Here is a 21,420-nt window from a genome sequence, read left to right on the forward strand (position 1 = left end):
CTTATTCTTGACTAAATCTAAAAAATTGGCTAAACTAAGTTAAATTGAGATGGAGAAACCAGCCCATAGTATATCAAACCAAGTTCCAATACTCTACCATGAACACTTCCAGAGATACTTATTATGAAAATTTCCCTTCCCTTTTTAAATAGTCCGAATTTTTCTTCATGATTATGCGATTGATTTCATATATCTCCATACCCAGTTCCAGTGCTGTACCATGAACACTTCCAGAGAAATGCAGTATGAAAAATTTGTATTGTATGGGAGGGCAATAGCTCCAATTTTTGTCAAGAGTATGCGATTGATTTCATATACATAGTACCTCCATACCATGTTCCAGTACTCTACCATGAACATTTCCAGAGATATACAGTATGAAAAATTCGGTTGCATATGAGGTGCCACGCCCCTTTTCCAATAACTCAAATTTTTCTCCATGAGTATGTGATTGTTTTCATATATTTTCGTACCAGGTTCAAAAAGTTTACCATGAACGCTTCCAAAATTATGCAGTATGAGAATTCGGGTTGTATAAGAGGTACCGCGCCATCTTTTTCAATAGTTCCAACTTTTCTGCAAGCATATGCGATTGATCTTATATATCTCCACACCAAGTTCCAGTACTTTACCATGAACATTTCCAGAGATATGCAGTATGAAAAATTCCCCCTTTTTCAATAACTCAAATTTTCCTCCAAGAGTATGCCATGGATTTCATATATCTCCATACCAAGTTCCAATACTTTACCATAAACGCTTCCAGAGATATGCAGTATGAAAAATTCGGTTTGAAAGGGAGGTGCCACGCCCCCTTTTGCAATAGATCCAATTTTTCTCCAATAGTATGTGATCGATTTCATATTCGCCAATAGCATGTTCCAGTACTCTTCCATTAACACTTCCCAGAGATAGCCGGTATGAAAAATTCGGAATGTATGGAAGGTGCCACGCCCCTTTTCAAATAGCTCAATTTTTCTCCAGGAGTATGCGATCGATTTCATATACGTCAAAACCCAGTTCCAGGACTCTTCCATGAACACTTCCAGAGATATGCAGTATGAAAAATTCGGTTTGTATGGGAGGTGCCACGCCCCTTTTCCAATAGCTCAAATTTTCCTCCAAGAGTATGCGATGAATTTCATATATATCTTTATACCAAGTTTCATGGAGTATGGAGTATGAAAAGATAGGTTTGTATGGGAGGTGCCACGCCTCCTTTTCCAATAGCTCCAACTTTTCCCCAAAAGTATGCGATCGATTTCATATATCTCCATACCAATTTCCTGAACTCTACCATGCACATTTCCAGAGATATGGAGTATGAAAAACTCGGTTTGTATGGGAAGTTCCACGCCCCTTTTGTATATCGAGATTTTTGTTAGCCTATAACCATCCTTTGAACATCTGCAGCAGGTGTCCGAAATTTCGAAAAAATCGGTGCAGCTGTTCTCGAGCTTTGCGATATACATAGAATCTATGCCATAGATGGATAAGAGTAGCAGCTTTTAATATTGCGCTCACTTAGTACGTACAAAAAAACATAGCAGCAGGGTTTTTTATGCGTAATTATATATGTACATACATATGTATGTACATAAATATTCATATACAAATGTAAGTGCTAACAGCAATGTTAATTGCTCCTTGTACATACATATGTAATTGCCTACATTATTTATCGATGAACTGTACATTAGAGTGGTCCACGAAATCCTTCTTTTTTAATATTATTCAGTGCTCACACAAACTTGTGTTCCTTTTGCTAAAAAATGAAAGTACATAACTTGATTTTAAAAAAATAATAAAATTTAGAGGTCGCTCAAGTCCATTTTTCTTTTGCTTAAAATTACTCGTCCTTCAATCCGTGCGCACGCGAAATTCCTCTGGAAATTTAAGTTTCGTAAGATCTTATAATATGCTTTCGAGGCCGCTGAATACACTAGGAGTGTTATTTTTTCGATCCGGCTCTTACCTTTTTAGATAATACGAATAAATAATAAAAAAAATGTAACATAACCCTTGCTTTGTGCTGTATTCCGTACAAATTAACAGCAGAGGGCGCTCTTATTTGTGATTTGCTGGTGAGCAGCGCTGTTATGTGGGCATGTACGTTAGATTCTATAGGATTTTTAAAGTCCTGCAGTTCCATTTTTAAGAAGTATTTAAACGATGTAATGTGGAACGATTTTCCGTCATTCCTTGTCAATTTTGGTTTNGATGTAATGTGGAACGATTTTCCGTCATTCCTTGTCAATTTTGGTTTGAAGACAAACCGGTTTCGGCGTTGTGCCATCTTCAGTGTCATTTTTCGTTCTGAATAGTTTCTGTTTGTCTGTCACTATTTATAGCCGTGTTAAATCGTCGTTGGTTCATAGTTAGGTACGTCTCAGCGGATTATATTCTTTCGTTCAACCAGTAGTTTCAATTCTGTGTGTACATCCTCAGGTAGAAATTAGTTGCTCACCTCTTTTTTGATTAATTGTTGCATGGATTCGCAGGTAGGTAAAAATCAGTTATTTTCTTTCTCTTTGTTTCTGTAGTTTGGACCTGCATTTCATTGTTTATGGTAGTTGCAGGCTTTCTGTTTTGTTTTGCGTATAGTAGCCTGAGTGGTTCGAATAATATATCGGATGCAGTGTTTATTTGCTCATTTATTATTTTTCCGACGAACGTCTTTTGTTTGTATATCTCCATATTCTCTAATACGTTAAGGCGTTGTCCTTTGTGTTGTACATGGAGAACTTTGGCTGTCTTTCCTATTTTCATTGGCGTACAATGGTTTTCTGCCATATGGTTTGCGAAGTTCGATTCCGGGGTGGTAGAAGGTTTTAGCATTTTGTTGTTGTTGTTGTAACGAAAATGAGAAGTATTTTAACGTTTTTTTTTGCCTAAGACAATGAGAAGCCCATCCAGGACCTATAACCAAAATTTCAGAAAAAAAAAACGGTACTGCCGATCTCGAGCTTTGCGAACAGAAAAAAATGGCTTTCAAAATATATATTAGTATAGATATGTATGTACATAAATATTCATATACAAATGTAAGCGCTAACAGCAATGTTAACTGTTCCTTGTACATACACATGTAATTGCCTACATTATTTATCGATGAACTATACATACATATTTTTTTTTTTTTAACATAAGAATAAACATTAACGTTAAAATTAGCACGTATGTATGTGTTACATAACCCTTGCTCTGTGCTGAATTCCGTACAAATTAACAGCAGAGGGCGCTCTTATTTGTGATTTGCTGGTGAGCAGCGCTGTTATGTGGGCATGTATGTTAGATTCTATAGGATTTTTAAAGTCCTGCAGTTCCATTTTTAAGAAGTATTTAAACTTTTTTGCCTAAGACAATGAGAAGCCCATTCAGAACCTATAACCAGAATTTCAAAAAAAAAAACGGAACAGCCGATCTGGAGCTTTGCGAACAGAAAAAAAACGGCTTTCAAAATATATATTAGTATAGATTTAGTCTATGAGTGCGTAAGTTTCCAAAAAATCTACCCTTGTCATCGTCTTGCACACGCTCTAAAATATTAGTAGCCAAAAACTGTACAAAACGAAGACTCGCATCGGGTTAATATTTGAATTCGCACCCAGCCTTGGTCAGGTGAGTTTATGAAAGTATTCGAAAGCTTTTAGCTTTCAGCCTCAAAAAAATAACGACATTGGGCAAAATTGGGCCAGTCTAATGTACTTACATACATTCATCTGCTAAACGCTATTTTATAAATTAACATTTTTTATGAAACGAGGAAATATTAGTTTAACAAAAATTTATTAGGAAAGAATCCTAATAATAAAAATTAACTTAAAAAAAATCTTTAATTTCTTTTTAAAATAACTAAATCTAAAAAAAAGAAATTAATAATAAAAAAAAGAAGAAAATGAATTAATAAAAAAAGGAAACAAAGTGTCGATACCCGAGGACTCGGACTCGAACTCGGATCTATCAAATGCCAGTCAAGTGTTTCGCTCACTCGACCATTATGGCTGCTGGGCAGAGACCCAAAATAATATTATCCTAATGTTTTGGATACAAAACATCGCCTTGTTTTAAGAGGAATTTTTTCGTCTTTGTATAATAATTATTTACCAGAAATATCTTTTTTCGTCTAGCCGGACGAGTATTTTCAGATGGAAATTATTTACGTCTTCTTGTAATAACGCATGCGGAATGAAATACGAACTGATGCAGTAAAAATAAACAGCTTTACTTTCGGATGCAACAAATATTGTTTTTCCACTTTCATAAATATTGTGGAAATTTCCAAGAAAAACTTTTATAGAAAAGACTCATGTCCATAAAGGTTGATATGTTTAAGTTTGCAGGCATAGTGCGCAAGGGTTTTTTAAATCTTATTTTAGAACTTTACTGTGCCAGTCTGAGTTATTCGTTTTTTAGCCATTTAGATGATAAATAGTTCAGAGTTATATTTAGAAGTCCTTTAATGGATCTCCAATGAAAAATATTTCCCTAATCCGTTGTACAAAACTGAAATGAATGTGGTGCCAGCAAATTTTGGGAAAGCGCTCATAGCCGCGTTTAATATTCCTTTTCGACGTTTAAAAAATCTTGGGTAAAGTCGTTGGCACATATTTCACTATATCCTTGGCTCTTGCATAGTCTCTTATGTTTTTTTGCTTACTTTGTACTTTATTGTCATTATATGCTGTGATTTTGCAGAGAGATCAAGCAATTTATGATTCTTGTTACCGTCTCATTTCGCTGCAATGTTAGGCATGTTTTTTTCGCACACGTGGGTTTTCCTTCTATTGTTTTCCTATTCTACAAAGCCGACATTTCCTTTGTAAATAAAGTTTTTTTTAAGTCTCATAGAGAAAGAATTTGAAGAGACGTTACTTTTCGTGACAGTGAGTTTCGGTATACAAAATTTACAAGCAAATTTTTAGAGTTCCATCGCTTTCAAGGAAATTATTTCAGCATTATAATATACAACGAGATTATTTTTAGTGGAATGCTTGTTAAGATTGCACATTCGATTTTGGTATACTTAGTTTGGCTCTCGTGTTTACCAGAATTTTTTAAAGTCTGCTTAGAAATTCTCCGCGTTTCATTCCGCATACGTTAAGGCGCTGGCCCAATGCAGGCTTAGCTTTGAAAACTGTCAAAAGTTATTTGGAATATACTAAAACGTATGAAGGGTGGCCAAATGGCAGCTTTGCTTCACTTGCTTTAAGCGCCTCAAAGTTTCAAATAGGCATATGTTTTATTTGAAAGCGTTTCGTAGGCTTTTGACAAAAAGATATGTTCCCGTTCTAAATCAATTCAAACAAAGTACTGCACACTTTTATGTACAAAAATTGTGATACGTAATTTATACGTATTATATGTTTAATATTAGTAATTCAAAGTTTAATAAAAAGTAATCTATGTTTCCATATTTATATTTAACATGTCGCTGGCTTAAAGTGAAAAGTTGCTACGTCCAATTTTACAAATTTTACAGGAACTTTAAATACAACATTTTGCGTGTTTAAAGCAAAGCAAAAGTCCATACAAATCAGAAGGATTCGATCTCTGTTAAAAAAATTCGTATTAATTTGGCCTTATTGCATATTCGGGGCCTCTTTTGGCCTTATAAAATTTATCTTTCATTGAATATAAACGAGAAGAAATAAAACAAGTACCTTAGTCCTTAATTTCTCTTACTTTCTATGTCAAAATTTGAGGCTTCATAAAATGTAGACTTATAAACTTTTCACACAAAGCTAGCGATATTTATGATGTCAAACTACTGGTTAGTCTCTTGAAAAATCGATTTTTTTTTTAGTTTTTTGTTTCTAATAAATGTACGTATAGTTATATATGTATGTATAATTATTATCATTCCTTTGAAATGCAAAAATTAATTCACTTCATTTAAAAATAAATCTGAAAAGATTGTTTTGTATTATTTTTTTTTCTGGAATTTCATGGCAAAATTATTCTTAGTGTAAGGAAACAGACCTTGACTTTTTAACTATACAGCTGGCTGCTTAGACAGAGTTCCAAGCCGCCATTTGGCCAAACGAGTTTTTGAAGTAAATCAAAGCAAATTAAAGTAAGCAAGGCGTGCAAACCAAGCCTGCATTGGGCCAGCGCCTTTAATTATGTATAGATATAGGATTTTTATTTTTCTCGTCTCTAGGGACGTTTATTTCGAGACGAAAATCATTTACGTCTTCTCTTAATAACTAACCACACCAATACTGCGACACTTAAAGATTAGAGAAGGCTTTGAAATTATTTCTTTTGTATTATATAACTTGGAAGTTTATATGTTATTAAAATGTAAAAATATTAGTTATTATTTGCTCCATATACAAGTGGTCGGTATTTTCATCGCACACGCGCCATCATATTCTGCACGACTGCATCATCGACTTTACGCGATGCGCACAACTACTTTGTTTTGCACTCTTCAATATTTTTTACTGTTTTACCTGTTTTCTTCAAGATTCCTTTGACAATTGACCAATATTCCCCAATAGGACGTAGCTCGGCTCTATTGGGGGGATTGCAGTCGTGAGGTACAAAATTGATGTTATTTGCATTATACCACGGCAATGTGTCCTTGGCATAGTGGCAGCTTGCCACGTCCGCCTAGAACCGTGGCGTACTACCTTATATCGATGGCTGAGCGGAAGATCGACCTATCTCGGCAGCCAGTTCGAAAACGCTCTATCTAAAAAAACTTTTCAAGACGCCCTATTTCAGAATTTAATTGAAAAACACCCTATCTCAAAATTCGGTTCAAAAACGCCCTATCTCACTTCATAATGTATTGAAAATTTGCTGATATAGGGCGTTTTTGAATCGGCAGCTGAGATAGGGCGTTTTTGAAACGAATTCTGAAATAGGGTGTTCTTGAAAAGTTTTTTGAGATAGAGCGATTTTGAACTGGCTGCCGAGATAGGTCGATCTTCCACTCAGCCATCGATATGTTGGTAAATGACAGAAGACGCCTTTTGAGGCACTCATCCCAATAAACTTGATCATTCATTGTCCCGGATGGGAAAAAAGGGCTACTCTTACGGCCACAGGAACAAATAGCTTGCCAAACCATGTTGTTTTTTGGAAATTTGGACTTCATTTCCATCTTACATCTTTCAGGGACATCTTGCCTACTTGCAGCAGTATACAAATCTTGACCTGCAATATATTTTGAATTTTTAAAGCAGTAGGTTTCGTAGTCCATAACAATGCAGTTGTATTTTTTAAATTTAGAATTCATACAACTTCTGACTGCGGGATTTCGCTGTAACATTCTACTTTTCGCCTAGGTCTGGCGCTGTTTGAGCTGTAGAACATCTCAATGAAGCTTTCCGCTTTACCTTTTGTACGAAAAACTGCGATCTCCATACGGATTTTGCAACATAACGCGACAAAACCTTCAGATCTCGCGAAAACGCACTGAGGACCTTCCGAGCACTGTTTTTATAACATTGACCATTCTAACCCCCGCTCCCTGGTTTTCTCGTAACTGCCAGGCCTTATTTGTACTGATTAAAACCCTGCAAACTGTCGAATAGTGCAATCTTTAATTTTTAGCAATTGTACGTGTACTTAAGGCTAGATCATTTATAAACTCGTGCAAAATGGTTTGTCTCGTTTCTAACCCGGTTGCCATTTCTAGCTCAACTAGGAATCAATTCAAATGAAATTTCTTCAACGTTCAACTAAGGTCATGGTCAACTTATGGTATTTGAATTTCAAAATATTGAAATCTTTTTGGGTAAGTTATAAGCTTCCCAAAGTGTCGCAGTTTTGGTGTGTTCACCCTTTATATGGGAGTTTTATTTTTTTCGTCTCGTGGGACGTTTAATTTAAGATGGAAATGATTTAGGTCTTTTCATAATAATTAAGTATATGGGACTGTTATTTTTCGAAAAATTAAATATCTAATATAATAATTTGAGAAAACCACCATTTAAAGGAAAAAATAACTTTTTTTGAATAAAAAAAATATTTTAAACAAAAAATGACCAACCGATTTTTAAACAATTGGTTCCGTTGTAAAGGCGATTAAACACCCTTTCTTCTAATATGCATATTTGTATTCTTCGTAGATAAAAATTGGAGAAAAAAACAAAAGGAAAAAATACATATTTTTTCATATAAAAAAAAAAATTTACAAAAAAATTACTAATTAGTAATACAATTGAATACAGTATTTAAATAAAACAAATAATTTATAGTGTTCTAAGCGTTAATTCGTCCTTGTTTACCCACAGCCCTGTTAAAAATAACGCAAAAGTCTATGTCACAGAAGTCTAAGGCAAATGAAAATATAAAAACCCCATGGTTTTTGTTTTTTTACATAACAGGTTATATTTAAAAATTAAAGATAACTTTCTGTTTTATTTCAATAAAGTATTCAATTGTATTGCTAATTACTAATTGTTTTTGTTTAAAATACTTTTTATAAGAAACAATTGATATTTTTTCCTTTTAATTGTTTCTCTTAAATTGTTATAAAGAATGTACACGAAAAAAAATGGTCGCACATAACCAAGCATAGCTCGGTTAATCATAACATTAAAATAAAAATCGGTAGACACTTAAAAAGCTGGAAGCATTTTCCACCTTACTGCATCATTTATTTTTAGTAACAAAAATCAATGTAGAAACGAGGACGAAGAAAGAAATCGATCGCGAGTTAATATTGCGCAAAAAGCTGGAAAATCCCAGCATGTTCCATAACGACATCGCAAAAAAGCTAAAATTTCCAAAGTCTACCGTTACTTATGTGCTTAAAAAATACAATGAATGTTTATCTTTAAAAAGGAACCCTGGTAGTGGCAGAAAAAAAGGATTTGCTTGCGAAATTAAGGCAAAGGAAGTGTTATCTGCTTTTAAGAAAAATCCTGGACTTTCGGTAAGAGATGTCGGCAAAAAATTAAACATGTCTTCGTATATACAAAAAGTATGCAAAACAGCAGGACTACGTTCTTACAAAGCGGATGCAGCACCTAATCGCAACGGTAAGCAAAATTTGTTGGCGAAACAACGTGCTCGGAAATTGTACGACAGTCTCATACAAAAATTTGGCTGTATTGTTATGGATGACGAATCGTACGTAAAAGCCGATTTTAAACAAATCCGGGGCCGCCAATTTCACACTGCAAATAAAAGAGGCAATGTTGCAGATAAATATAAAAACAAAAAGTTTGACAAATTTCCCAAAAAGTTTCTCATTTGGCAGGCAATTTGCCAATGCGGCTTCAAAAGTGATCCTTTTGTAAGCACTGGTACAATTAACCAAGAAATTTATGTTAAGGAGTGTCTGCAAAAGCGACTTTTACCTCTTATACGGCTTCATAAAGATCCAGTGCTTTTTTGGCCTGATCTCGCGATATGTCATTACGGAAAAATGGCTTCAGGATGGTAACATAGAAACAAAGTGTATTTTGTAGCAAAAGAAGTGAATCCACCTAATTGTCCAGAGCATCGGCCGATCGAAACCTACTGGGCCGTTATGAAATCCAAACTTCTTAAGACCCACAAAGCTGTAAAAAACGCACAACAATTCAAAAATAAATGGCAGCTGGTTTCCAAGGAAATCACTGAAACTTCTGTGCAAGGGCTAATGAAGGACATAAAGTCAAAATTGCGATCGTTTGCTTATACAAGGAGAATTAACTCTTTTTTGACGAATTTCAATAAAACTAAGTTTAGATGTAAATATCGTTGAATTCCATTAATATATTTATGTTTTAGAACGTTTTAACTGTGACCAGTTTTTTTCGTGTACATTCTTTATACGAGGCATACAAATATGCCTATCAGAAGAAACGATGCCAATTTTTTAAAAATCGGTGAGTAATATTTTTGTTTAAACTATTTTTTGATAAACAAGTTATTTTTTCCTTTTAAGTGTTTTTTCTGAAATTGTTATTCACGAAGTATACAAATATGCATGTCAGAAGAAAGAGGGTTTAATCGCCTTTATAACGATACCAGTTTTTTAGAAAACGGTTAGAAATTTTTTGTTTAAAATTTTTTTTTAAGCAAAAAAGTGTATATTTTCCTTTAAATGTGTTTTTCTCAAGTTTTTATATAAGTATACGAATATGTATATCACAAGAAAGGGGGTTAAATCACCTTTACAACGATACGAATCTTTTAAAAATCAGTTCAAAATTTGTTTGAAATATTAAGTTTCTAATTTTTCGAAGATCTGAGCTTTGACCCGTTATAGCACCTGTAATATAAGTTTTCACAAAAAAAGTTGTATACCATATAAATAAGAGAAAAAGGCGAACCGTCTGTATTTTTACTTTTTTTTGCTTTTTGCAGCAATAATTAAAAATAATTTTTTACCGAAGGTCCAATTTCGAACTTCGAAGGCCCATATCTCGATTTCGGAGGCTAACTTCGAAAAACGGAGAACTTGCTTTTCTTACTTATGACTCAATCACTTAAAAATAGTTGGTTTGGTACAATAACCAGCCGAGTGCTGTACAGTGTTATTATGAAAAGACGTAAATCATTTTCATCTTAAAACAAACGTCCCACGAAACGAAAAAATAAAAGTCCCATATAATTATTAACAGAAGACGTAATCATTTCCGTCCTGAAATAAACGTCCCGTGAGAAAAAAAGTAAAAGTCCCATATAATTATAATGGGAAGACGAAAAAATGTCCATCGTAAAACAATCTCCCCGTGAAACGAAAAAATAAAAGTCCTAGATAATTATTAGGAGAAGATGAAACAGTTTTAGTCTAATGATATTCGTCTCAGGAGACGAAAAAAACCTTAACATTGTTCAGTAATTATTATACAGCAATATTTAATTTTATTTGTTATAAGAGTTATGGCGTCTGCTGCTGGGCCAGCGTGGGCATACACTGTTCTGTTCTTTCCCTTTGCACCATCTGATTTCGAATCAGCAATCGAAGCTGGCAACGATAATTTCGAGTTCACTCGGATTCAGTGATAGCAATTTTTTCGTATTTTTTGTGTTTAGATTAAAGTCCCCCAGTACGCGCAGCTGATGTTCTCCAATTTTGTTATGAAGCAGCATTACCTTATCGACGTGTGATTTATAGATAGCTTCCTTACTAGCAGGAGGAATATATGATGCGCATAAATAAACATCCCAGAAACACATTAGACTCGCACACAGTTGGTCCAATAAAGTCATTAAACTTCAGTACAATTAGCGACGCGTTGAGCTGACGGCGGGAAGTAATTTATACGCCTCCACCACTTCCGCAACCAGTCTTGGCCGGGTCACGATCATTGCAAAAGACATCATACAGCTTCAGTGTGGCTATTATCGCAGCGACAATTTTCGGATCGCTATCGCAAGTTGCCGACGTGTGTCATGAATGAGGTAAGGTTGAGATAGTGTTACGATATTTGTCTCTAACTCGTTTGAGAATAGCCGAAAAAAAGGAAAAGTTCGCACGACCACATTGCAGGACTCAATATTCTTTCATAAGAGGATAGTGGCAAACCCAACTTAAAATGTATTCTTTTTAAATATGATAATTCTTCACTAGCATATAGTACACTAATACATATTTACTCACACAAGCGTGTTTAGCAACGTATTCAATTATATTTTCTTCGGTTACAGTTGTTGCATAAGAAAGATGAAGCCATTTATATTAGACAACTATGTTAATCATTTGCACTAGTACCTACGACAAGCCGCTGAGTTAGCAGCAGGATTTATGGCCTAATCAGCATTAGCAGTATCCGCATCTGTATTAACCGGACGGACATTAATACGTAGGTTAACACCGTCAACTCTAAAAACCACAGAAAGCGATCGGATATTAGCATCTGCAGAAGCTGATACTAAATTATCAGTATTAACCCCAGGCTGCATAGCTGGTACCAAAGGAAGTGGATGTCGCAATAGTATCATAACATGTTTTAGCAGTAGCGGCTAACTGGATGGTACGAGTTGATCGCGAAGTATCGTAGGCAGAAGCAGCAGTAGACAAGTTTAAGTTGGATGTGTTAGTGAGAGCAGCACTATACATAGTTAGGAGTCGATCGCGAAATATTATAAGCAGAATCAATAGCTGACAAACCAATTTCGGATGAACTATTATTAACAGCGAATTTCGAAGCGTCACATACAGGAACAGCTGGAGAAGCAGCAGACGACAAAACCTTCTTGACATCAGAGCGAGAGCAGCCAGCAGAAGAAGCCCGCGATAATGACAAGAGAGCTTTACAAGATGCTTCACTAACAACACATTTGGATATGTTATCAAAGGTAAAATTGTAAGCATTAATCATACAAGAGCGTTAGGACATTCAACTCGGCCTTAAGTGAAGCAATCGCATCATCTTTTTCATGCATAACGCGCTGCTTAGAAATAATATCAGAGTGCATATTATAAATTTCTTCGCGCTGAGCAGTAATGGAATTGAGCATTCGGCTCGAAGAGAGACGATGACATTATACAAAGATCCCAGCGTTATTTGCCGCTGTTGGTTTTTAGCATCGTTTGCATTACTAGTATTGTTTTTGCGAAGTTACCGATTACGAATTAGCACTTTTAAGAGAGTCACTTTGCCTTTCATATAAAGGCAAGAGAGGCGAACGAATTGAGCATACTTTACAAAAAAAAAACCTCTATCAGAGTGGCAAGAAATTCTTCAATAGCGGGATGTATACCAACACAAGTTAAATGAAAAAGTTCATTGCACTCAATGCACTGAATCGTTTGCTGACGCCGACCAACCTTTTGATCACCTATGCACGGCATTTTTGATTACGTCAAACCAATGATTTTTATGTAATCGCAAGAGTCACTTTCTCATTTATTAAGCGGGGAAATAAGAATCAAAAATTTTGTACGCCCAAGGATGATAGACATTTTATTTTATTATATTATATATTATTTATAAATGAATTATATTCTTATAAATCATATGTTTTGAGTCATATGTTCTTGAGGAAAATACACCCAAGAATAATGGAATACAAGATTCCGCCAATCGAGCTGAGAGGAACTGAGTGACGTCACATTATTATTAGAATGAGAGTGAAAAGATTAATTTTGAAGAAGAGGAAGAAGCAAACAAGTGATGCGAAATGGTGGTGTAAAACTAGGTTGAATTGTACCCACTCTTCAGCTTCTTAAATTTGAATAGACATTCGGAACAATCACATTATTTAAGGTACATTTGGAACGTAATAAAATATTGTTTAATATAAACCCAAAAGTTGTTATGGCACAGAAGGAAGATGTAGTCCACCAACTATCACAAATATATGCACATAAAAGTACATGTTTACTGTTTAGGTATGTGAATCTACTTTTAGGAACAACTTTTCAGCAAATAGGTACAATATAAATATTTAATATTCATCACTAGTGCGAAAAAATAATTATGTGACGTCAGCGGAAGGGTGGATGCTGTCTGTTTAGCTGAGGGAGAGCGGGAGACCAGGTTTAAAGGCGACCATATATATTAATTGGGGGACTCCATTGGAGGAGTCGTGCTCTAGCTGCCGTAGGCTGCTGTGCAATGAGCTGGGATTTATTTGGGGGGACTCCATTGGAGGAGTCATGCTCTAGCTGCCGTAGGCTGCTGTGGAAATGAGCTGGGGCGACTCCACTGGAGGAGTCATGCTCTAGCTGCAAAGGCTGCTGTGCAATGAGCAGAGGATTTATTTGAGGATGCATTCATGCAGAGCCCCAGTGTGGCTTGTAAGCCGGAGCTTACTACCATACCAAAAAGTACTCCGGGAGTGGAGTGGGAGCGATGCTCAAAGCACCGCGTGATAGCCAAGCTAGTTAAGCGTTGACCATCGTGATGAGCCAAGCTGGTTTAGCGTTGACCATCGTGATGAGCCAAGCTGGTTTAGCGTTGACCATGCTGAAAATGCCAGCGACTTATCACTTCACTAAGTTCAGCGAAGAGATATTTGAGAATTGCATAAAAAATGCATACCCAATTAAGAACGAGCGAAATACTTTTAAACACAAGTGCGTGTGTGTGTTCGCTGTACTTGGTTTATGCGGGAATGCAATATAAATGCGTGTGGGTTTTCGCTGTTCTTTGTTTATGCGGGAAATGCATAAGTCGCTTAAACACTGTCAAATCGAGAAAGAGTAGGTAATTTGAAAATTTCAAAATTACATTTCTCGACTGAAAAATAAGATATTCGAGCTAACTCGACGACACACAGTGTGCTTTTTTAACACTTCATGCGAATTAATCGTAGCACTTTCGACAGAAGCAATATTTTGATATGAAGCAAAATGGCTTAGAAAGCTAATGTAATTACCTTTCACGGAAAATTATTGCCATAGAGCCACAATTACTCCTTTACCTTAAAAAAATTGGTCAAAAATAGTGTTCTTCGAAAAAAACATGCAAAATCCAACGAATACATATATTAAAAAAAAGACATTTTTGTATTTTTTATTATACTAATATTATAGAGTTTGAAACGAGAAACACGATGCAACCCCTCAATTTGAAAAATGTCCATCCTTCACACAATTTTATATCCCTCGAATAACAAATGAGTTTTAGTGCTATTAAAGACCTTTAATTTAAGCCAAGGTAGAAGTCTCTAGGGCCTTTGAGAACTAGATTATTACAATTCTGAAGTTAAACTTCGAAATTTCATTCGACATTTTACGCAATTTTTTTTCTAATTTCGGAGTAAAAACTAGTACAGCAGTTTCGAAGTTTGGTTTAAAATCGTTATAACTTGGCGCTCAGAGGGCCTAGAGACATAAATTAAAGGTCTTGAATTGCACTAAAACGCATTGTTTGAGGGATATAAAATTGTGTGAAGGATTCACAGCTGCATGCAAATAGAAAAACTGCAATAAATAATGTATTTTTTAAATTACGGTGTTCAGATTTTTTTCGAATTTTGAACAGTGGAATGTGGTGGTTGTTGTAGCGGCTACTAAGCCCCGCTCGGGTCGGTTCATCCGTAAACGTTGTCGTCCATTTCAGCTAGGGGGAGGAAGTGTGCGACTTCCACAGGGTCTGTGCATAGGGACAAGGGCGTCAGCTGAGTGGGGTTCTCAGGGCATGTGAGGAGGTGCCGAGAGACATGTGGCGACTCTCCACAAGCCGGGCATTGGTTGGGCACATCCTCATTGATTCTGCTCAGGTAAGAGTTTAGCCTGCTGCAATAGCCAGAGCGAAGTTGTGCAGTGGAATCGTGTTGGTCGTCTCAAAATCTATAAGACTAGTATAATGAAAAATACAAGAATTTTTTCCCCTATTTCCCCATGTAGATCCGTCCCAGCATTAACAAACAAGTTATTGAAATCGGATTGCAATTAAAAAAATATGAAAAACTCGATTTGACTGTTTTAGCGACTCGATATTTTTTGTGTCATCAACATTATCTTGAAGTAAGCTTTCAAGCTGTTTGGGGTAATAACCTAACCTAATAATAATAATAATAATAATAATAATAATAATAATAATAATAATAATAATAATAATAATAATAATAATAATAATAATAGATTGGCGCTTACACATATGTTAGTGTTTGGCCGAGCTTCTCCTCCGATTTTTGGCGTGCGCCTTGATGTTGTCACACAAAGTGGAGGGACCTACAGTTTTATGCCGACTCCGAACGGCGATTGTATTTTTATAAGAAGCTGTTTTTCATGGCAGAAATACACTCGAAGGGGTGCCATTGCCTGCCGAGGGACGACCGCTGTTAAGAAAAAAACTTTTTTCTATATTTTTTTGCGATGTTGCTTTGACCAGGGTTTGAACCCAGGCGTTGCGGAGTGGAATCGCGCACTGCTTACTACTACACCACAGCGGTCGCAGCCAAGCCTAATGCACAAATAAGTATGTGCGAAAAAAATTAACTTACCCATCATGGTTATTGTGAAAGGCCAGTACGATTGAAGGGCTTGAATAGGCGTTACTTGTAACCCATGTACAATGAACTGCAAACATCATGAGCATCATTAAGACGGCAAGAATAATGACACTTTTAAGATTAGAACCAATTCCGCGTGCCTCATGTTGTATATCATGTTTTGGACGAAACTTTATTTTTCCAGCCTGAAAATACCAGAAAATTGTTTAAAAAAAAATTATTTTCGTAGTCGACGTACTATAAAATATGTAATAAGGACTGGGACAAATAAAATTGTCCGCTTCGAAAATGGTATGATTTGAACCAGTTGGAAGATTTTCAAAAAGGCTAGCATTTTATTTTTAGAATATCACATAAAATGGCAAAATATTAGAACTATTATGTTATAAAAAGTTTTAATTTTGCAACAGCGCCGCTCACTAGCGTTTTTACAATAGCGTCTGACACCATCAGAGCTTCTGAAGACCACTTTTTGAAGTAAAAACTTCATTGGTGCCGTTGGCAAGTGGTTCAAAACTTGAAAAACGGGTGAATATTTTTCAGAGCTTTTTTAATATTTATTGTGTAACGCAATGTCTAAAGATTGTACATCATGGCCTCCATTCGCCTTCCAGCAGCTGCGTAGTCGACTTGACCACTCATCGATTTCGCTACGCTTGACCCCTCAATGATTGTATTTAAAAGGTGATTTTTTGTTAACATCGATTGCAGAATTACGCACTCCATGCAATGGCAAATTTTCCACTACTCGGACAAGGGTACGCTTCAAAGAATCAACACTAGGATGTCGATTAGTGCAGCCATGACCTTTAGAATGGACCTTAACATTATATTAGCTTAACTTATAGTCCAATCGATTGATGGCCAGCCATCAATTAATACAGTTGGTATATAACAAGTAATTTTTAGTTAAAAAACAAAACCGACTTCAATTCTTATATAAAAATGTAAGATTATTGTTAATTTCTACATGATCCGATGATCGGATTGAAACCAAATTTATATGGGACCAGCTGTGAGATAACGCCTTCCGTTAACGTGGCCCAAAGTTATGCGGTAACATACATAAAAAAAAAAAAAATCCGATGAGTTGATAACCTTTCTCCTTTTTGTGAAGTCGGTTAAAAAGACAGATGGAAAGACGCTTAGATATCACGTCCACGGGTTATCTGGGTATACATGGCGTTAAGTGCTGCTGTGTTGTACATTTTACGGAACCCATGCTGATGCCTCACTGGCGGTTTAGATAGTGCGGGAATAGAAGGCCCCAAGTGTCTTCGCTACCGGGAAAAGGAGAGTTATCGGGCGATAGGACTCTCCTTTGTTGGACGGTTTCTCCGGAGGATGCAGTATGAACTGTCGGCTAAAATAGCTCGCGCATCGCTCCGGGTCCGACGAAGCGTGGTCTCGAAAATTTATTTCAACTCTGTTGTTGTTGTTGCAGCGGCTACAACAACCCCGCCCAGATCGGTTGGTATCTCAGTCGTTGTCGTCAAGCTCAACTAACGGAAGACCCAAGAAGCGTGTAGCCCCTATAGGGTCTGTCCACAGGGACAGAGGCGTCATTTGCGTTGGGTTTTCCGGGCATACGAAGACATGTTTCGAGTCGTGGGGTGCCTCTCTGCAATCCGGACATTCGTTTGACGCATCTGCATCTAATCTACTCAGGTATGAGTTCAACCTGCTGCAGTAGCCAGAGCGAAGTTGGGCTATTGTGGTCTGTGTCTCCCGAGGCTGACGAAGCTCGCCTCGTCTATGTCAGGTGGTTTTCTGCGCGGGGGTCTATTTCATAAAGCGACAGTGATAATTTTGAAACGACAGGTATTTTCCATGCTGTCAGTGACATTTCGACAGTTTGGTGGGTGTTTTGTTTCATAAAAATAATTGTTACAACCTAAACAATTCCATTGAAAAAGTGACAAATTGTCATTGTCGGGGTTTAAAATTATCGTTGACATAATTGTCGCCAGCCAGTGAAATTTATATGTAAATCATATGTAATAGTTGCTTTCCGATGGAACTATTTGGTTTTGTCGCTATTGTCGCGACAATTTTATCAGAGTGACAATTGTCAGCACAATTGTCGACAATATTCCATAATAACACTGTCGTTTTCCAAAAATTTTTACAGTTGCTTACAAGCGTATATGAATTAGAAAACATGTCGGCGACAATTCTGGCAGTGAAATTTTATAGAAAAATCGACAATTGTCGCACCAGTCACTTTAATGAAATAGGCCCCAGGAGGTCATTCACAGGTCTGGAATACACGTAACTTGAGACTGACTCCCTGTGAATACCGCTCAGGGCCTGTCGATATGCTGACGGGTCCAGAGGATGCTTTATGAACCTCTCGACTTCGTCCGTCAGTTCGTAAAGATGCCTTCTGACATACCTTGGCCAGGGCTCCTCTGCAAGCAGATGTCTGTTCGAGTGTCCACGTCTGTGGCTCACTAAGAATTGCTTGCAGAGCATTGTGGTGTGCTCCTTTATGGGGAGCATTTTCGCCTCGTCGTGTAGGTGGTGTTCTGGCGACATCAGAACGAATCCCGTCGCTGTCCGTAGTGCAGTGTCTTATGCAGTCTGTAGCTTCATCCACTGGTCCCCGGCCAATTGCCTTGTATGTTACCAGCAACGTTTCTTTGTATTTGTCCCCAGGTACTGCAGACTAGTGACTTGAGGACCTTGTTGCGGCTCCGGGGGTTCTACTCTCTATTTTGCAATTCGAAAAGCAATGCTATTAGCAGACCAAATGCGATGCTAAAGAAAAATGGCACTCTGGCGTTCAAAATGAGTGTGGCAGACGAAATGGACGCGAAGAGGTATTTCAGGCAAAAATTTCGTCCTGCAACAATTGAAGCGATAGATGGAACCCATATTCAAATAGTGCGGCCTGCTGTAAATGAACATTTGTACTTCAATAGGAAACTGAAGCACAGTGTAAATGCCATGGTTGTGAGTAGTTGCATGAAACACTTATGCAAATATGTATATTTATATATGACCATATGATTAACTATTGCAGATATGTGATCACAGAATGATTGTAAGGGCAGTTGATGCTCGTTTTGGAGGTGCATGCCACGATTCACATGTGTGGAATGTATCCCATGAGAGCCGCTTGAAAGCGGCGATAGAGCCACACGCCTAATAGGTTGGTTTATTTTGCTGCTCTTTTTTATATATGTATTAATTTTGTGATTGTTTCTTTTATATTTCATTGAAAGAGACTCGGGATATCCCTTTGAAGCCTGGTTGTTAACACCGTACAGAACCGTGAATGCACTCTGCGGAAGCTAAATTTAATAAGAAACATTCTCAAGCGAGGTCGATTAGTGCTGAAGGTGAAGGTTTCGATGCCTATTAGCTGCAAGGGAGTTGCATTTCACACAGGAAAAAGATACCAGAATAATGAACGTATGTTGCGCCCTGCACAGTATTTGCATTCTTTTTAATGTCGAACAACCTTCGATCGCACAAAATGAAGATGAAGATTCATTGCCTTCAATTGCATCAACATCTGACGACATCTCTACAAATCTAGCTTCGTTTGCGCGAAATATAGGGGAAGAAATAAAAAATAATTTAACATAGATTTGGAATTGTATTTAAAAAATTCAATTCATATCACTATACAAACAAAAACATGTCTTGACTAGTATTACATACAGAAAAATAAATAGTAATTCACAACAAATAAATATAGTAGTCTAAAATCTTTCTTTTACACATAAGTTATGAGGTCATCAGTCTTTTTCACAGTTAAGTTACAAAAAGAATAAGTACATGCCAATTAACAGTTAAGTTACATAAATAATAAGTGACAAAAAATTAACTGACAATAAAATAATATGTGAGTTACAAAACTAATCTTTAAGACCAACTAATTTGGAGCATTTCCTTTTTTATGTTTAGCTTCTCGCCCTTAAGTTTGAGGTTTTCAATATTAATCTTCTGCTCGTGCTCAAATTTTAGCGTAAGTAATTTATATTTATTTTCTTCAATATCTCTCGTTTTTCTTAAAATTCTGTTATGTGTTTCATTGAATTTGTCAAAAGAATTCTCTTGGTAGAGTGTTTGATTCTCCACTTGCTTCTTCAAGAGCTGATCGTGTCCAACTGGATTCGTTGCAGACCGACGACGTGGTGTCACTGGGTTCGGCACGAAACTTTCATCATTCACCAGATTACTTGTGTCTACAGTTCCAGATGTTTCATCCACTGACATGTTGTGATCCACACCACAATCAACGGAACCAAACCTGCCGGAGTTACTACTGCCATTCACCGCCTCATCAATAGACATTAACTGAATCACTCTTTCTTCCACTGGTGTGAAATGTTGATACCTAGCCGGTCCACCACCCGTATCGGAAATACTTTGCTTTTTCCTTCGCATTTTGGCTTTGAGATGGTTCTTATAGTCAGCCCAAAGCTACACTTCTGTGCTATAACTTCCAAATTGCTACTAATAAGTATATATTGCCTACCTTTTTCCGCCCAGCCACATCACGCGTAGGTTGTCCGTAACTATTGAAGTCCTCCATTAACCGCTTCCACAAACTGTTGGCACTTGCTTTGGCATTTGAAGCCTTTAAGTGCCCTTTGGCCAACTGCGGATGTTCCTCTATAAAATCCACCATTAATTCGAACTGCGCAAGTTTTCCGTGCGCCGTTTTTTTTGTTGGATTCCCTGCAAAACTTTTTTTTATCATTATTTTTTTATCAAAATAATAAATTATTTTGATTACTTACATTTTCGCTTGATTTGCGTGTGCTAGGTAGTTGTCGAATAAAATTTGCCACTTTCGAAAGCTTTTGACATTTCATTTCGTGGTAAAGAGTGCCACAAATGCGAAAACGCAAAAAAGCGAAAAAAAGAAATTCGAAGATCGGTTTTACAGAGTGTCAAATGTACGAATTCTGATATTTTGCTTTTAGAATCGCAATAGAGTAGACCCCCAGTACTTTGTTGACAAATGCGGTTGTGTGCGCAGAGAAAGAGAGCATACTGTCGAATGTTACTCCGAGTATTTTAGGGTTATTCGCAGTCGGAACTGGTTCGTCATCGACGTGAATTCCCACTTGTAGTCTGACCTCCTTCGTATAGGTGGTGAACAGGGTCGCAGACGATTTTGTAGGGGAGAAGGTTAGGCTCCTAGCAATGAACAAGCGAGAAAGCTCGGCGAAATAAGCATTTACTTTCGAGCACAAGTCATCAATTCCATTCCCAGAAGCCATGATCGAGCAATCGTCGGCATAAGAGACAATCGAGACTCCTGGTTGGTTGGGGGAGCTTTGAAATGTAAAAGTTAAGCAGTGGCGAGAAAAGGACACCACCGACCCTACGGAACACCCTGTTTTATTTTTCTGGGTTTACTCGATTTGTCTCTAAACATTACTGACGAGTGTCGACCACTCAGATAATTCGTTGACCACCGTTTGAGTTTCTGCGGGAGTGACGAGGCCTCTACGTCTTCTAGCAGCGTGGTGTGGCTGACGGTATCAAACGCCTTTGAGAGGTCCAACACTACTAGAATAGTTCTCTCACAAGGCGGTTGCG

General features: G+C 36.9%; 1 protein-coding gene across 1 annotated transcript in view; it reads right to left on the reverse strand.

Moving 5' to 3' along the window:
* Stt3B (catalytic subunit 3B of the oligosaccharyltransferase complex) overlaps positions 1 to 21,420 on the reverse strand; it is a 146,777-nt gene that overhangs the window by 81,220 nt on the left and 44,137 nt on the right. The window contains exon 2 of the mRNA XM_017613074.1: positions 15,850 to 16,043. Within this exon, the coding sequence (XP_017468563.1) occupies positions 15,850 to 16,043 (194 nt within the window). The remainder of the gene's footprint in view (positions 1 to 15,849; positions 16,044 to 21,420) is intronic.

The sequence above is a fragment of the Rhagoletis zephyria genome, unplaced genomic scaffold, assembly GCF_001687245.7.
Source record: "Rhagoletis zephyria isolate East Lansing unplaced genomic scaffold, Rhagoletis_zephyria_1.1 Rzeph_scaffold_00606, whole genome shotgun sequence".
NCBI lineage: Eukaryota > Metazoa > Arthropoda > Insecta > Diptera > Tephritidae > Rhagoletis > Rhagoletis zephyria.